The sequence below is a fragment of the Ooceraea biroi genome, chromosome 5, assembly GCF_003672135.1.
Source record: "Ooceraea biroi isolate clonal line C1 chromosome 5, Obir_v5.4, whole genome shotgun sequence".
Taxonomy (NCBI): Eukaryota; Metazoa; Arthropoda; class Insecta; order Hymenoptera; family Formicidae; genus Ooceraea; species Ooceraea biroi.
This window is the reverse complement of record NC_039510.1, coordinates 10,779,544-10,796,234: the sequence shown is the minus strand read 5'-3', so window position 1 is coordinate 10,796,234 and position 16,691 is coordinate 10,779,544. Positions and strand designations below refer to the sequence as shown.

Below are 16,691 nucleotides of genomic sequence, written 5' to 3'. Positions count from 1 at the left end.
AGCAACATGTGAATGGCAAATGAACGGGATTGCTGTTTCATCCGGCGTTTTATTGAACCCCTTCGGAATCTCATAATCGCGGAGAGGGAACATATTTATGATACATCAGCGATCTCAGCTTTGTGCGCGATTAACGCATTCATCATCACCAAACGCAATTTAGCTGATTTTTCACCTTATTAAGATTAATCATAATATATCCATATAATCCATGTAATCCATATTTTTTAATGAATAAAATTTGTTATTTTAATGAATAAAAGTATTCATTTGTTAATAAATGCAAAATTTGTCCATTATGCTTGTCTGTTATTAATAAACAGTCATTATCTCTTGCAGATATAAGTAATTGCGTGTTGTAACGCATTTATTGCATGTCGGTCATCGGTGACCGTCATGGCGGTGAATGCGTTAACAGTTTACAGTTTCCGCGATAGCTTGAAGTCGCACTTGATGTATCCACGTGCTCGGTGCGTGCAGGTGGAAGTGACCGGATCGAAGACGTAAGTCGACTCGCAAGCCTCCAGCTTGCACTTGCCGCCACTGCACATCACGTACTTGCTGCAGTCTCCTGGATATGCCGACACCGTGTAAGACTTGCCATCCTGCGAAGAAAAGATAATATACAATAATCTTGAAAATAATAGCGTGTGTGAAACATTGTACATTAATTATTATATGAACAATATAGACCCGTCTCTCTGTTGAAGAAAGATTCGTGCTTTGATGAAAATGCACATTTGTGCAGTCCATTATTTATTACTTGATTTGTTTTAATTTAGCATTAATCTGATAGTTTCCTGTACAAAAACTCGTTATTATGTTATATCTTTAATTATATCATATTGCTCCCTAGCGCATTTCTAACTTGTAGAATTCATAGAATTCATTCAGAACGGAGCACATGTTCGTGACGACATTTCATAAATGCTCACATGGCACATTAATTGAACTCAATCTTAGTTAAGTGATTCTTTTGCCTTTTCCTTGAACTAGAATTGAAGCAAAGAATCAATTAAGTTCCACGTCATCGTTCCCCAATAACTTAACATGTCATCTAGCAAGAGAATAAAAAAACTAATATTTAGAAATATACACATGAATGAATCTTAAATGAGCGATTATTGCTTCTAAAATCGCCACACAGAGAGAAACCATGCAAATACCATGTGCTCACCTCTCTCAATCTCTTGACAGCAGTAGTAAGATGACAACAGTACATCAAAAGCAGCAGGAGCAGCAATCGGAACGACATCCTCGTACAATTCTGGAGATCTCTTCAGCCGCAGTTACACGAACGTGGTATTTTATTTACAGGGCACACCGTGACGTGATCAGAATTTCGCTAACGCCGATCGTCACTGCGGAAACTGCGTTTTTCCTGGCATACGTTGTGTCGAGTATCAGTTCGTCCACTATTGCGAAAAATCGATTATATGCTCGGTGTGTAAACGAAGATCGTGTACACACTGGCGTGTTCCTCTTTCCGCATCCACTCGTCGGACACCGTTTGATCGTTGCCTACTGCCACTGGTCATTGCATTGCACTGATACAATCGTGAGCGATGATGATAGTTTAGTGCACTACTGTCACTGCTCCCGTTGCTGAAGAGATTGTATTTCCGCAACCGCAACCGATTATTATAGTCTACTTGCTAAAATAGCTTGCACAATTTGCTTTATTTCTAATGATGCGATTCAGTAAATCTTAAATCAACAGCTGTGTATCTCATGCGATACAATGCCAAAATAAAAATTCTATTACAAGTATTACAGTTAGAAAAATTGTATACTCTTAAAATTGTTCGAGACTGTTGATAAGTTCGATCAATTTCTTTTACACGATACTTTTTCTATAGAACTGGCATAAATTGAGAATATTTTAACAATTTTGGTGATATACGCAGAGTGAGAAAGAAAAGAAAGAGAAAACGATGCAAAAATAGTATGGTACCTTGATAATATAAGAAAATGTACAACTTTAACTAATCTAATAACTTGACTTTATTTACACATTGTAATAATGTCCATATGTTTAAGCAGAATTGGACAAACTTCAAGATTACAAATATCTTCACGTATCTTCACGCTTCTAGTCAAACTTGAATCAAAGTTTTCATCCACGATTACTGCATCCTGAACGGTCTCTTAGAGGATAATCGCAAGTGCCTATAGCCGGATTAAATTCTGTTCCTCTACCACAACTCATAACAAAGCAACCGCTTTGGTCGCATTGTTGATACTTGCTGCAATCGCCCGGATAGGGCAGTACGTATGCCTATAAATGAATAAATCATTCTATTAGCTTTTAGCCATGACAAAGAAGAGAGAATAGGTCATGTGAATAAAGGAAGCACTTGCTTATATATGGAAGCGGAAGTAAAATATATATTTTATGAAAGATACAACGAAGGACTATTTATGAAAAAAATCAGTTTTCGATGATATAACAGCTGAGTGCAATCAGTTCAAAAAGTAACGAAATTCTTCTTTATTTTGTAATCAATAAAATAAAATTAATTCAAATACCATGACTTGTAGAATAAATAAAATAATAAAAGAATAAATAAAATAGAATAAAATTAATTTAAGTACCATGACTTGTAGAATTTTATAAATATTTTATGCATGATTGTATTTATATCCTTACTGTAACATATTATGTAAGCCATAACGACTAAAAGATATTTACAAATATATAATGCGTAATACAAAAAAAAGTTGATCGAGAAAATATCTCCTGCATTTCTCACACGTGTATGAGAAATGCAAGAGATATTTTACCCTAAATGAGATTTTTTCAATTTTCGCTAAGAGCATTTGCTGCTATTTTATAACCGATTGACTCTCATTGACGCTAATAATCCCGGACTTTCTATCAGTAAGTGTTCGTAAAGTGAGAGTACTTACTTGTGATTGTGACATCACAAACGGTGCTGTGCACAATATGAAGCACAGCAGAACTACACAAGACTTCATCGTGAATATTCTTCTTTGACCGTGTCGATCGTCGTTTCACTCAACTCGATTGCCTTGCGTCGTCTAGAAATCCACTTTATATACAAAAGTATTGCGATATCTAAACATTACATATTAGGCAAATGATCTGTTGCTATCAAACGCACTATACGTTTTTCCTGTTACGTTTCTTGTACATTCGTTATCTTCGGTCATGCAAAAGGGTAAAGGTGAAATAAGTGAAACGTTTCTCAAACGCATTAGTGGCAACACTCAAAAGAGAAAAATGCACCTGCTATTGCAACAGCAATTTATTTATTCGCTGCTTACGCTTATTTATACTTGCTAAAAGCGTATTTATACGATTTTAGCGAGAACGCTTGAATAACTATTTCTTGATATCGTGAAATATTAAAAAGTATTAAAACACTTAAATGTGATAACCGTCTATTATGTTGTTTCACACATTGCATTCCTCCACGTGCCCTTTTTATATTATTTGATCAGATGATTCAGAATTACTGATACGATTTTTTCCAACAATTAGTTAATTCGACTATTGTAATACTTTGAAAATAAAAAAATACTTTCAAACTTTATAAGTAAGCAGTGCACAAATAAAAACACGAATATTAAAAAGATTTGTTTAAGATTAATTTGAAGAATGTTAAATTATTATCATATAATTACTAAAAATTACGCTCTGACATTGTATCAGAACATATATTTCAGAATTATCGTAAACATTGTAAATTTATAAAACAAAAAAACTTCGCAAAATTAATCCGTATTTAATAATTGTACAAGATATTTTGTTGTACAAAAGATTAACTCATAAAGACCTAAAACTATATTTAGATCTTTGATGAAACTTCGACGTTTTTTCTAAAGCGACATCTGGCTGTTATCTTTTCACGCAGCATCATATACGGATTCTGTGATTCGGATGCAGTTATCGGCACTCTTGCGAACCGACGTAACTTAGGAGATAACAACAGCAAATTTTGTAAAAGACCAAATGCACTGCTAGTTGTCCAATACAAGCTCACACACTGTAAAAATGAAGCAACTTATAGCTTTATAATGTAAATATGAATTTTGTGTAACATTATTTTTCTAATGGCTATTACTTACCGATGGTACATACATAGCAATCGGTATCAGGCCAATTGTAACAATTCTGAAGAAATAAGTTAAGTATTTTTTCCATTTCGTTTGCACTTGTAGCCTACTCATATAATTTATCTGCGGGACGACATAAAATCAAATTTATATATAAATAATATACTAGTGTATAATTAAATATTTTAGTTTTAATATCTGTCACAAGGAGACCACTAGAAACTCACTTCAATAATAGCTAGATTGAACAATCCCATTAGTATGGGAAGTATAAATGGATCTGGCACAGTCAAATCCATGAACCAAAGAAATCCATCACTCGTAAACTCCTGGTGGATACCGTAAGCAGCTAGTCAAAATAATATGTATGAAACATACTTCTTTCTTAAGCATTTAAACTTCATTAGACTTACTGGCATCCTGCTTAGGTAACATGTAACATAAATTTCTAATCGACATTGACAACGATATCCATAAGGGTAACTGCACTAGTACCAAGATAGTAGCTTTAGCTGGATGACAGTTCTCTCGGATGATTAATTCGTTCCATTGTTTCTTCACCTGCAATGAAATAAGTTGGCTGTACAGGTACTTAAAGGCCATACATTATAAATCTTATTGCTACTAAAAATATAACGTGAATAAATCAAATCATTACCTACAGAATGATTGTACAGACGTCTAGCGACTGGCTTAGGCCAGTTATATTTCTGCATCCCATAACGTGTTTCTATCTTCAGCTCCTTAACTATGTTATTCATCTCTGGTTTGAGGTTTTCTAATTTGGCAATTATACATTGCTGAAAATATTATTGAGATAAGCATAAAATGTAAAAAAGAAATATAGTAAGACACATATTGCAATAACTAAAAAAGATAAAATAAAAAGCAATAATTGATTATTTTTTAGAATAAATTTATAAAGAATAATAATTCATAGTACATCTGTGATAATAGCGAACATATAGATATAACAATAAAATAATACACAGATTTACCTGATAGAAAGATAGTGGCAAAGTCACTGTTGTTCGTATCATAATGGTGGTAAGTATAACAACTAACCACCATGGTAAAGCTGTATAGTCATGAATCCACAATAGGGAATCTTGTGCAACTTTAACAGGCGTGCTTTCTGACAGCATTTTGAAGATGCCACTGTATTGCACTGGAGCTGCAGCTTGAACAACAGAATCAGTACCTCCAGTGGAAAGATGCCTAATGCTGTTGTAACAGAGACTGTGACCAGTTTTACGTTCCACGTGTTTCCTTCTGTTATACAATATCGCATGAGAAATAATCCCAGGATGAGACATACGGAAGCAATTATTCCGTACTCCTGAACTGTATCGTCCAGCACTGAGATTTTTCAATAATGTTGGCTGCTGACTGCTACGAGCCAAATCTTGTGCATTGCTTGTACAAGAAAATGCACCATAGTCGCTATGTATGGTATGAAATAAAGTACTTGATGATGTAATAAAATAGGCATTATTATTATTGATATTATTGATAGTTTGAACTTTGGCGACTCGCTTGAACTGCCTCAGAAAAACAAGTTGTAACTTTGGTACATGCATGGTGAGCACTTGTAGGAGCAACTGGCCAAAGAAATATTACGTTAGACCCATGCGTTAATGTCAGATCGATTTATTAATCACACTGTAAAATTTCATATTTAACATTCTCGCACGCATATTTGTTGTTTAAGATGTGAATTCTTGCCAGAATTTTTAGTATAGTATTTAGCAGAGTACTATGGAATACTACATATATTACACAACACAGAGTACGTTCCACATAAAGGCTGCGTTCCGATATTCACTGCCGGTATCCTCAACAGCAGCGACGCGTAGCGACAATAGCACGAGTGAAAATCTTCTTTACTATGGCCGGTATTCAATAGTCGGTATTAAAGGGAAGCTGAAATCGTCTGTACCGACGGAATGAATGAGTTTTTTTAATTGATCTTTTCATTGGTTGCGCCAAATGAAAAATTCTTTTGTACGATATCAAGGACCTAATCTTGTCCTCTGCTTTACTCTTGGTTATGAGTTTAGAGATGCACATGTTCTCAAAATTTTTGGGAGGTTCGGGAGCTCATGTGGACTAGAGCAGTCCCAGGAAAGCGAAAGATCCGGGTTCGATTCCCGGCTTCGACTATCCGCGCTCCAACGCCAGATGGTCGTTGTTGTTCCCTCCATAGCATGCAAGAGCGTGCTATTGATGTGGCATTAACTTTACTGTTAATCCTCGAGGATTCTTGGCTCTCTCATTTCCTGATGGACGAGCTATGAGCGATCCGTGAAAATCTTTTAATCGTTTCGTCAACGCGAGCTCCTTGTTTTTTGTTTCTTGTTCTTTCATAAGTAAATTGCCAATATCAAAACATGGAGCATCTTTTGTTAACAAAGCCAAATATTTTCCAAAATCAATTCTTCGATTTCTTCTTCTTGCTTGTTTTCCTATACTTTTTCCCCTTTATCAGACAACACTTCACTATTTCCTTTATGAACTAAAAATGTTTTTATATAATATCTTATTTATATAAACTATTTTTACTATTCTACGATTTCACGTAGAATTGCGTTAATAATAAATTAAATGCATTTTATATTTATATATATTTTCATATACTGGACCGTTTTATTATGATTTTATTTTAACTAAACCTACCACCGTCTATACTTTTTTATTACTTATAAATATAAAAATTTTTTAAATGTTAAGATATGTCGATATACATATATACAACGTTTCTACACTGTTTTTTATGTATATATGACATAAAAATCCAATAAAAATTTTTCCATCGAATTTACTTTTAATATAGTTCTTCAAATCGACCCTTTCTGCCACCTCGTATGGAGACACGAGGTCGCCTTTCAAAAGAACACGACAGTGCAAAGGAAAGGTAATAGGATACGTGATGGTGTACAGATGGGGTTAAAGGACTTGAAGAGAGGAATTACCTTGCGGATTACGCTGGTTTGAACCTTTAGATCCGAATACGACACTGCTAGGTGGAGGCATCTGCATCCGGGTTATTAAAAGCGGCTCTTCTGAACCTTGTGTGCAACACCGACTTAATTGAATTACACCGAGTAATCAGAATATTGTGCACTATTTACAAATTAAAATATCCGATTTCAAAATATTCGGCGTACAATAAGTTATCAATATTAGCTGTGACACAGCTTCGTGATTAAGTAAAAATTTCTTCGCTAAAAGAAATATTGCTACATGTAAAATTTTTATCTTAAGTTTAATAAACATATTTTCTGAGTAATCAACACACATTTTGTTATATTTCATTAAATCAGATACATATTTTTATTATAATTATAATTATTTATACTAGTTATTTATATAAATACATCTTTCTTTTATCATCCCGCTCATATGATTTTGAATATGTTTCTTAAAAATAAAAATATAAACATGAATTTGAAATGAGATTACATTCGAAAAAGAAAAACAAAAAATTGTTCCGTAAAAAGAACATCGAATTTTTTCGCGAGTCACGTCGTAAAACAAATGATATACGGAATCCCTTTTTTATAATAGAGAGAACTAAAAAAAGAAGGTACCGAATGGTATAAGAAGAAGATACAAGAAAGTACCGGGACAAAATAGTCAATTCATAAAAATCTGGAAGTCAAGTTTTTGAGTAACGGAGTTTTACAACGTGTCCACCCGATTTTGGGAAAATATTGTGCTGAGGACGTTCCTGCGCCGTTCGTTACTACAATTTTTTGCATAACGGGAAAAAATCCTTGACAAAGAATTACGGTCCTATACTTTTCTTCTGACTAACTGAGTAAAAAGTGACTCTAACGAAAATTTTTACGATACTAGAACTCTTTTTAACGGTGACTTAAAACGAGCAAAAGACTGTCATTTTAACGGAAGAAACGAAATGTCTTTATTCGGAAAAAATTAAATGGTTGCTTGAAAATGCTGCGAAAAATCTGATAAAAAATTTCCTTCGCCCTTTTTCTATTCAAATATTTTACTAAAAAAAGACGTATCTGAATCTAAAATCTAAATAAGAGGCATAAAGATTTCACAATAAACATATTAGAAAAATATATTTTTACAAGTCATAAAGTTTTGTTAGTATTGCTTGCTCTGTTGTATACATCAATTATCTTCTTATCATGTATGTATATAGAAATCTTATGTAAATATAATATAATCTTATTTTAACACGATTTAATTCTAATATGATAATAAAAAATAAAATAAAAGGTACAAATAAAAAGATTAATTATAAAATTAATTTCGCATTTGGTAGATTACAATTACAATGACGAATTTAATTTAATCACGATACCCTATTGACGCCGCAATAAGGCGTCACACAATTATTTTGCGGGGCATAAATAAACGAGGAACAGGCTGAGTGCGCATTTTCGCGATCTACCAACACGAATCCAACAATACGACACAACCATCGTTTCAGAAGGATACAATAAACGCGGACGAGAGCCAAGCACTCGTTAAGAGCGGGCCCCGAAGGCTCTAATTAAAATAACAAACGGAAAATCCGCGAGAGTTTCCGCCGCACCCGCAGAAACTTCCCCCGCACGTCCCGTGACACAACTACCCCTTTCCATCTCCCGACACACGCCCCGTACCCTCTTCGAAGAGGACTAGCTTCGTATAAACGACGGGAACTATTCACCTCTCAGCGACTGTGTATAAATGTTTCCGTATTATATCGCGCTACACAGTCAAGGGTGTTCCTGCGCTGACGGGGGTTAAACTAAGACAGAATAGTTTGCGAATTATGAAAGATGCGTACCAAAGAAAATAAAATAAGGAAGGATAAAATATGAAATAAGGCAGAACGTCAAAATAATTGCGGCAAAAGTTAACGCACTTTTTCTCAATGTTAGTAAATGTAAATTTTATTAATATACATGTAGATGTGCAGATATAGATTGACAAAAAACAAATAGAAAAAATATTATACGTAAAAATGATAATGATAAGTAAGATTATAAAATAAGTTAATGTCCCAACTATCGCTAGATTAATTAATACCCCATAGTAGAATAATTTGTATTCGTTGGGGCTAATTGCGCGAAGAAACAAAAAATCGAAGAGAGAATTCTGCGAAGCGGTACGCTCAGCGCAGTACATAAAATGAAACAAAGAGGCGATAACGAGAAGGAAACACGATCGTAATGAAAATAGAAAATCGAGATGAAACGGACAAGGCCGGAAACGTAACAAGCGTTTAATTGCGCAAAGAGGAAAAAGACGGAGAGTCCGCGAGGATCCGCGTGCGAAGGAAAACATCGGAGGAAAAGGAGGCGATAAGAGCGAAAAGAACAAAGGGGTCGAAACGCGGGGAGGGATAACCGCGACGAGCGGTAAGCGAGGAAAAGGAACGGGCGAGAGACTAACCGCGAAGAGGGGTTGGCGTTTCTATTCGGAAGGGGGTTGGTTCTGGCGTCTCGTTACAGCGGTTGGCTGTCGGAAGCGCGGACGACGCGGCGGAGGAAGGGGACGGAAACCCCCGAGGGGGTTGAAGCCGGTCTCGCCGTGTTTTTCGCCGATTGAATCAATTAAAGAGGAAAAACTCCCGGGGTAAAATATTCGAGACGTGTCCTGCCCGTCGTGCACGGCCGCATATACATGCGTGCTCGTTCGTTCGTACCGATCGAGAGATCGACGGCATGGTCTACCTTTCGGATTGTCAGGTATCGAGGAATCGGGTTTTCCGTGATTTGCGAGCTAAGATCTTGATGTAGAAAGCACGCGCTGCTGTATGCAGTTTTTAACAATTCGAGGCACCTACCGAAAACTGTAAATGTCGGTTTCGTACGTGCATTTCCTATTCAAACAAGGCAGCTTTGAAAATAATAATTTCAATTCTCAATATCTTTTATTCGCTCATTTTTATTAGATTCTTGTCAAATAAGATTAATATCATGAATCGCGATGTATCCTTTCTTATCATAGGTTTAATATTTTCCTACCTGTAGGTATGGCGGATGGCAAAGGGCCACGGTCACGGGTATCGAACGGCCTCGTTCGATCACGATCTCGCGCTCCGCGGTGATCCGCGATGCTCCGCGACGTCTTCCCACGCGACTCGGCACTCGCGATCGGTGATCGGCATGCGTGAGGCGCGGACGCAGTTAAAGATCGCGAAACAAGCTCGAGCGCTGCTCCGAAACGTCGCGATGCAGCGCGAGATAGTTCGAAGTTCGAACTGGAGAAGAAAGCGGAAGGGGAGGTACTTCAAAATGAACAGGTGGTTCAAATAGCGAACCTCGACTAGTCTGTATCCTCCAACATTTAATAATCCGATGCAATTATCCTCGATTAATTGTTATCACGTAATTTAGTTTCGCTGGCACGTCAGTCGACGATGATTGCATTGATATCACGGCGTAATTGCCCTTTCGAATGCGTCATTAATAATTAATATGACTCGCGTAGTCCCTGTCGCGAAGTCGGCCGCGAGACGTGGCGCTAGAACAGCGGCTTCCCGAAATCGCCTTCCGCTTTTCGCGCCTTTTTACCGTTGCGTCCGCGATTCTCGCGCGTGAACGATCGTGAAAACTGTACGAAAGTTTCGTGGTTATCTATCATTCGATGATTTCAGTGGATTTTCGAGTCGAGGTATAATAATTTCGAAGCGAAACGGCAGCGATTAGCCGAATCATGGCGGCGATTAACGGCAGGATTCGCGGCGCGTCGTGAAGTTGTCGCGAAGCGACTTCGCTTTTCCGAGCTAGCCAAGTTCACGCAGTATCGGATGCAATATGAACGATTCTTCGTCGCGTTTCGCGTTCTTTCGCTCGTCTCATGAGTGTTGCGAGTGCAACGAGTACCGGGAGTGCCGCGTGATGTGATTATCGATCGAGATCGCGTTGATTATTTGTCGCGAACGAAATGAGCGTCGCGAGTGCGACTGTGGCAATTACAATGTCGGATCGACTGTTTCTTGGATCGAACGTGAATGGAGCACGACGAGAAGGTCATCGGATCGGAACGATCCGTGGTAAGTAAATATATGCATTATTCATACGATTGACTATTTATTTATTATTTGTGATGCATGCGATACTACTGATCATCGATGCGATATTGATCAGCGTGATTTGGCACGCACTTCGCATCGCCTTCGAAGCTTCGAGAGAGAATCGGCACTGCAACTGCTCGCGAAATATCTCTGGACGAAATATTTTGTTAACGAAATACGAAATAAATTAGTATAATTAAATTATTACGTATAATATTATGCGTCTATTGAGTGAATCAAACTTTGGAGGTTAAGATCTCAAAGAGATTATTAATATAATTTTGCATACATTTTTCTTACCTGAATCTAATTGGATGATTTCTGTTTCAAACGCAGATTCCGAGTTGCTGCGCAGTTTTGGTGAGTGATAAATAAAAAAAGATACTTAAGGTGGTGGGCGCTTTGATATTAAAATCAGTGCGATTTGTTTAATTTTTGTGGTAGTAGATGCTTCCATATGTAGATTTGCGCATCACGCGCATTAAGCGCTAGGAAAATCGAGTACAATAAATACTTGACTAAAACGAGCGTTTCGAAAAACAAAATCATCAAGGATCGGAATCATACAAAGTGAGCTATCACAGTTTCCTAAATATTCCCCCGAAACGTTTTAAGCCGCGCGAGCTGCCGAGCGTTTGTAACACCTGCCAAGATATACCGCGCGATACACGTGTTTCCAACATTAATAACAAACATTAATGTTATTTGACATATTCGCATTATATTAAATTAACACAAAAATTTGAATGGACAAAACTATTGAATTAAACAAATATTTTTGCTGTGCATGTGTCATGCTATGTGTCTATGCTTGCAATGTGTTATTTCTTATTGAGAAAGTTCTGTTATGGAGAACAAGATATTTTTACGAACACTTTTACGACACGAGGACTTTGCTTGCATAAGGTGTTTCGTGTTCGTTCTGTAACGCGATCGGGATAAGAAGCGCTCGTATGCAGTTGCCGTAAGGACAAGAAATGGGAGGAGGAACGGGAGGCAGGCACAGTGTCAGACAACAGCGTTTAATCTCTTAATTACCAGAGAATAGACTTGCACCGCGTACGGCTGTGTTAAAGACGATGCCGGAGATTACTGGTAACAGTACTCTCGTAAGTCCACCATCCGGCTTGTTTGTTAAATAATATCATCGCTATCCGATCAAACTTATGCAATATCCTCCTGTTTAGTTCGTATATATCCTTTTAGCCAACTGTTGCAACGATGTATCCAATCGATATATCATGTTTACTCACTTTCGTTAGTTTTTATTTGATACAATAAAAATACTGAAGCAATAGTTTTGCAACAATTGCAAAAAGTCATTTAATCCTCTAATCCGGTTATTTCTTCATAGATTGCATTCCTTAAATACGGGAATCCCTAAATAAAAAATTATTCCTTTTTATTTTTCCATTTTTTACATCCATTATATGTTTACTCTTTTTTTTTGCATTTTCTGCATCCTTTCCTAAAAATATCGGCTCGTTAGTTTTGATCTCTTATAACACTATTGCTTCTATTGTACTACATTATACGTGTAAATCTATCTAAAACGCGCTTCACTAGCGTGATATTCGTAATCGCACGTGATCAAAGTGTTAAACAGCGTACGCAAGGAAACACTTGACGTAAGTAAATTCGACATCGTGGGTTTCGAGATTGCGCGCGACTATCAGCTTTGACATTTTGCAAACAGCCGTGCAAATGGCGATTCAGCAGATATCGGGGAACGCCCGACAGATTCCTAATTGACAGTCTCGCAGTGTGGAGCCGCGATTCGTCGACATGTCAGTTGATCTGCAACCGTAAGCGCAAAATAAAATAGGGCGAGCGGAAGTACGGCAAGGATTGACGGAATGTCAGCGGGATACAATGTCCACTAATTTCCTTTCGTCTATGATTGAATAGATATGATTGAATGTAAAATATCTTTCGCACATGTGTAAAGTATTTATATAAAATATTCACATCACAATTATATAATTTTTATGTTCTTATTTTAATTTTTTGTTCATATATATTTTTATATTTTATTTACGCTGTATATATTATCACGTATCTAAAAGTTCATCCTTTACGTCGTAAAAAAATAGCCAACAAGTATTTAGACAAGTATTTGTCTGTGTGTAGATTAATAGATCTCTGTTGTATGCGTAGATATAAAATAACAAAAAGTTATGCACACAGAACATATAATTTTCGTACGGATTGCGTGTTCTCGATATAGATTAAATACAGAGTTTCGCATTTAGGCATAATATCATGGCAGGCGCTGGAGTGTCCCATTGAAAAGCGCCGCGTGCCCGCTGAGCCATTCAATCTCACGAATTATTGTCATGAGGTCTCCCATGTTTATTGTGTGATATGTGCAGTTGCCCCTCATGCATCGGAGAGATACTATTAAACGGATGTTAAATGAATTTACTGCACAAAATACCTTCTCTCTGCAACGCAGAATAATAATCCTGATAAAAAATAATCAATCATGATATATTTAAATATTTTTTACAATCCTGCAACGACTTGCGGTAAACAATAATTATATTTGTTAGCAAACAAAATTAGCCTCATGATGCATTATATGATAATGAACAATGAAACGTTTGCGTTGAAGAAAAGCGGTACCAGTTTACAAACATAAATATTTTGGTTAAACCGTATAATGCGTCTCGAAAATATTTGTCAAATAAATCGTACCAGTTCAATGAAATGTCTTCCTATTCTCTATGATTGTTACCGTAAAACGTTAAGTTCAGGTTGTCTGAGTTCCTAAAGTAGACGGTCTCAAGGTGAAAGTTCTCTTCGACTTTAGAATTTATTGTTGCCGATCGTATTTCCCTGCCCGTGTTGGCCACAACCAGTGGTCATTAGGTCAAAAACGTTCGCGGTATGGTTGACGGCTGAGCTTTAAGGAAGGAAGGATTATCTTGATCCTTCGCATATACCGGAAGCTGATCTTAATAAATCGTTGGAGATTTCATCGTGTACAAGAGAAACATATGAACCATCTACTTTGGAAATGATAACTCATATATGCTTTTCTTCGAAAATTTTTCTTGAGCTAAATCAGATTTCATCGAAATTTGGTTGAAAGATTTAAAAACAACATTTATAAAATTTTATATCAATTTTTATAAAAATTAATATAAAATCATCCAACGATGGATAGTCAGGAGACTTCACTATGGAAGAATTTTCTTTCGTAAAAAGGGAATATATTTATATAAATTCACGACATATTAAAATGCACATTATTCACAATTGCTCACATCAATAAAGATCTTCTCGTTATATTGATAAATTTATAATCGCGGAGTTTTGCATCACTAGCCGTATATCGTGCTTGTAATATAGTAATATCGATACTCGTGTTATGACGCGGATTAAGAGAACGCCAGTGCGTTATTGCCTGGGTCGTGGATTTGTATGGTATCACTGGTGGTCCATGCATATGTAAAGATTTCTCGTAGGGGCTTCTCCGTGCTCGCGAGAGTACAGTATAGGGGTGCCCAGGGGCTTCCTTCGTTCCTAGCATCTGTTTTATGTAACCGAGTTTATGTCACATCCACCCTTCGCCGATCATCCATGCCGCGCCCGACAGTGTTTTATATAAATTTTTAACTTGATTACACACACACAAACCATACTCGAGCACCTGCGGGGTCTCTCGTGCAGATTTATTATGAAAAGATAGCTAATGATTGCTGCGTAATCTTTGGATAACACAATAAAACATCATAGCTATTTCCAAGCTATTTCCTAGCTATTCATGGAGAATATTATTCTTTTTCGCATTTCCTAATAAATGCCTACCTTAAACCATTAGCTTAAATGATAATTACATAAATTAATAAACCTTTCTTGAATGTTATTGTAATATGTAATAAATATTCTAATTTTTTTGTTCGCTATCATAAAACGGTATTATCGTACGAATTAGAAATGAAAAGAAACACTGCTAAATTTTGTATTAGACACAATTAAAAAAAATATATGCTAGAGTAAAATAAATATATTTTAGTACGGCGATTAAAACTATATACGGTCCGACCAGGCTCTGGTGTGACTGTTTTTAAAAATTTTTTTGCTGCACCATTTTTTAATGAATGCATTATGAAGCTTGACATTACAGCTATAATCATCCAAAATTGTATTGTATTTTGAATAAAAAGAAATAAGATGTTTTGTATTCTAATATTTTTTCGGTACCAACGCATTAGAGTCTGGACTGTGTGTGTGTATACATATTGAGAACTGCACACAAATGTTATGTAAAGATTCTCTGGGTGGGCTCGGAAAGGATAATCAACAGGATACATTGTTACAACTTTCTCTTGTGACATCTCGACGGACTTGTCTCTTGTGAGAAGGGGGTGCGCGCACGACATTTTGTGCCGTGCCATGCGCGCGACTAGTCACCCCCCGCGGATCGGTAGCACGCCTATCTCGCTAGACAGCTTTTGTTGTACGTACCCAACGCGTGCTTTTACAACCCCGCTGCGCCTCGAAATTTACGGTGCCCTCTCTTAGAACCGATTTAAACACCCCGAGCCCGCTTCCAGGCGCTCGGTGAGCCACGCGTTTTGCCTGCGGCTTCGAAAGTCGGCTCCCTGTTTTCTTTTCTCAATATTTCAAACAGTATATAGCGTCTTTTTCTGTTAAATTCTTATATTTGTATAGGATGTAGGAATCTGAGTGTAGCTCTTATAATATTTTATAATGTCTATATGATGACAAAATAGTGTTATAAATGCATTGGCAAGATCAATTGCTTAAATAGAAGGATCTCAAGTTCAAAATTGATTCATAGATGAGATAATAACATCGCGTCTGTGGTCCAATCTGCGCTGTACAATTGTGTAATTCTTGAAGTCTACATAAACAAAACAGTATACAGTTTACAGTACAAAATTCAGTAATGTATATGTAATATATTGAAAATAATTCAAATATGGCTTATACAAGTATTTTTAGAACAAGAGTATTATCGGAAATGCAAACAAAATTTCTATGTACAAATTCTATGTATAAATAAGTACAATTGCATTTGATCAGCTGTTTCAAGAATCGATGAAGAGTTTCTTTACGAAATACTCATGTATTAGCAAAAAACGATTATAACAAGGAAAAATACCATTCACATAGCGATCCTTGACCGAAAACCACGAGTAGCGATCACGACACACAGCATAAAGCCCATCGTAAATGCTAAGACAGACGATACCTCAATAAAAAACGATATCTTAAGGGAAAAAATTAAAGGTAGATGATTTATCACTTCTGGCTCGTTTGGTGTTTACCGAATTTTCCAAACTACCAGTAAAAACTTTTCACCGCCGTACTGTTCATAGAGCTGCGGTGGCACCCGAAACGGTTCCTGGTTTACCACACGCATGGCTGTAAAGGTTTTCACGTTTTCGAGAATTTAGCGTGTTGCCATAAGCGCAACAAGAAGGCCCAAACCGAGAAACACAGTAGCTATTTTGTTGCCTCCTATAAAAGTATATGACGGTATCGTGGCGACCCACGTTGCGGCCTGGGATTTCGAGAGATCGACTTACACCAATAC

General features: G+C 36.7%; 3 protein-coding genes across 3 annotated transcripts; all 3 read right to left on the bottom strand.

Annotated features, from left to right (window-relative positions):
- Window positions 1–31: 31 nt before the first annotated feature.
- Window positions 32–1,577, bottom strand: LOC105281159. Its single transcript, XM_011342202.3, has 2 exons — window positions 1,178–1,577; window positions 32–605 (listed from the first exon to the last, which is right to left on the bottom strand). Exons 1-2 carry the CDS (start codon window positions 1,253–1,255, stop codon window positions 420–422), a joined length of 264 nt encoding a protein of 87 aa, XP_011340504.2. The 5' UTR covers window positions 1,256–1,577; the 3' UTR covers window positions 32–419.
- Window positions 1,578–1,986: 409 nt separating this feature from the next.
- On the bottom strand, window positions 1,987–3,110 carry LOC105281161 (probable chitinase 10). The gene is made up of 2 exons (XM_011342205.2): window positions 2,911–3,110; window positions 1,987–2,278 (listed from the first exon to the last, which is right to left on the bottom strand). Exons 1-2 carry the CDS (start codon window positions 2,977–2,979, stop codon window positions 2,117–2,119), a joined length of 231 nt encoding a protein of 76 aa, XP_011340507.1. The 5' UTR covers window positions 2,980–3,110; the 3' UTR covers window positions 1,987–2,116.
- A 619-nt stretch (window positions 3,111–3,729) lies between these two features.
- On the bottom strand, window positions 3,730–5,903 carry LOC105281162 (cytochrome c oxidase assembly protein COX18, mitochondrial). The gene is made up of 6 exons (XM_011342206.3): window positions 5,079–5,903; window positions 4,743–4,880; window positions 4,494–4,641; window positions 4,308–4,429; window positions 4,093–4,203; window positions 3,730–4,010 (listed from the first exon to the last, which is right to left on the bottom strand). Exons 1-6 carry the CDS (start codon window positions 5,658–5,660, stop codon window positions 3,813–3,815), a joined length of 1,299 nt encoding a protein of 432 aa, XP_011340508.1. The 5' UTR covers window positions 5,661–5,903; the 3' UTR covers window positions 3,730–3,812.
- Window positions 5,904–16,691: the final 10,788 nt, after the last annotated feature.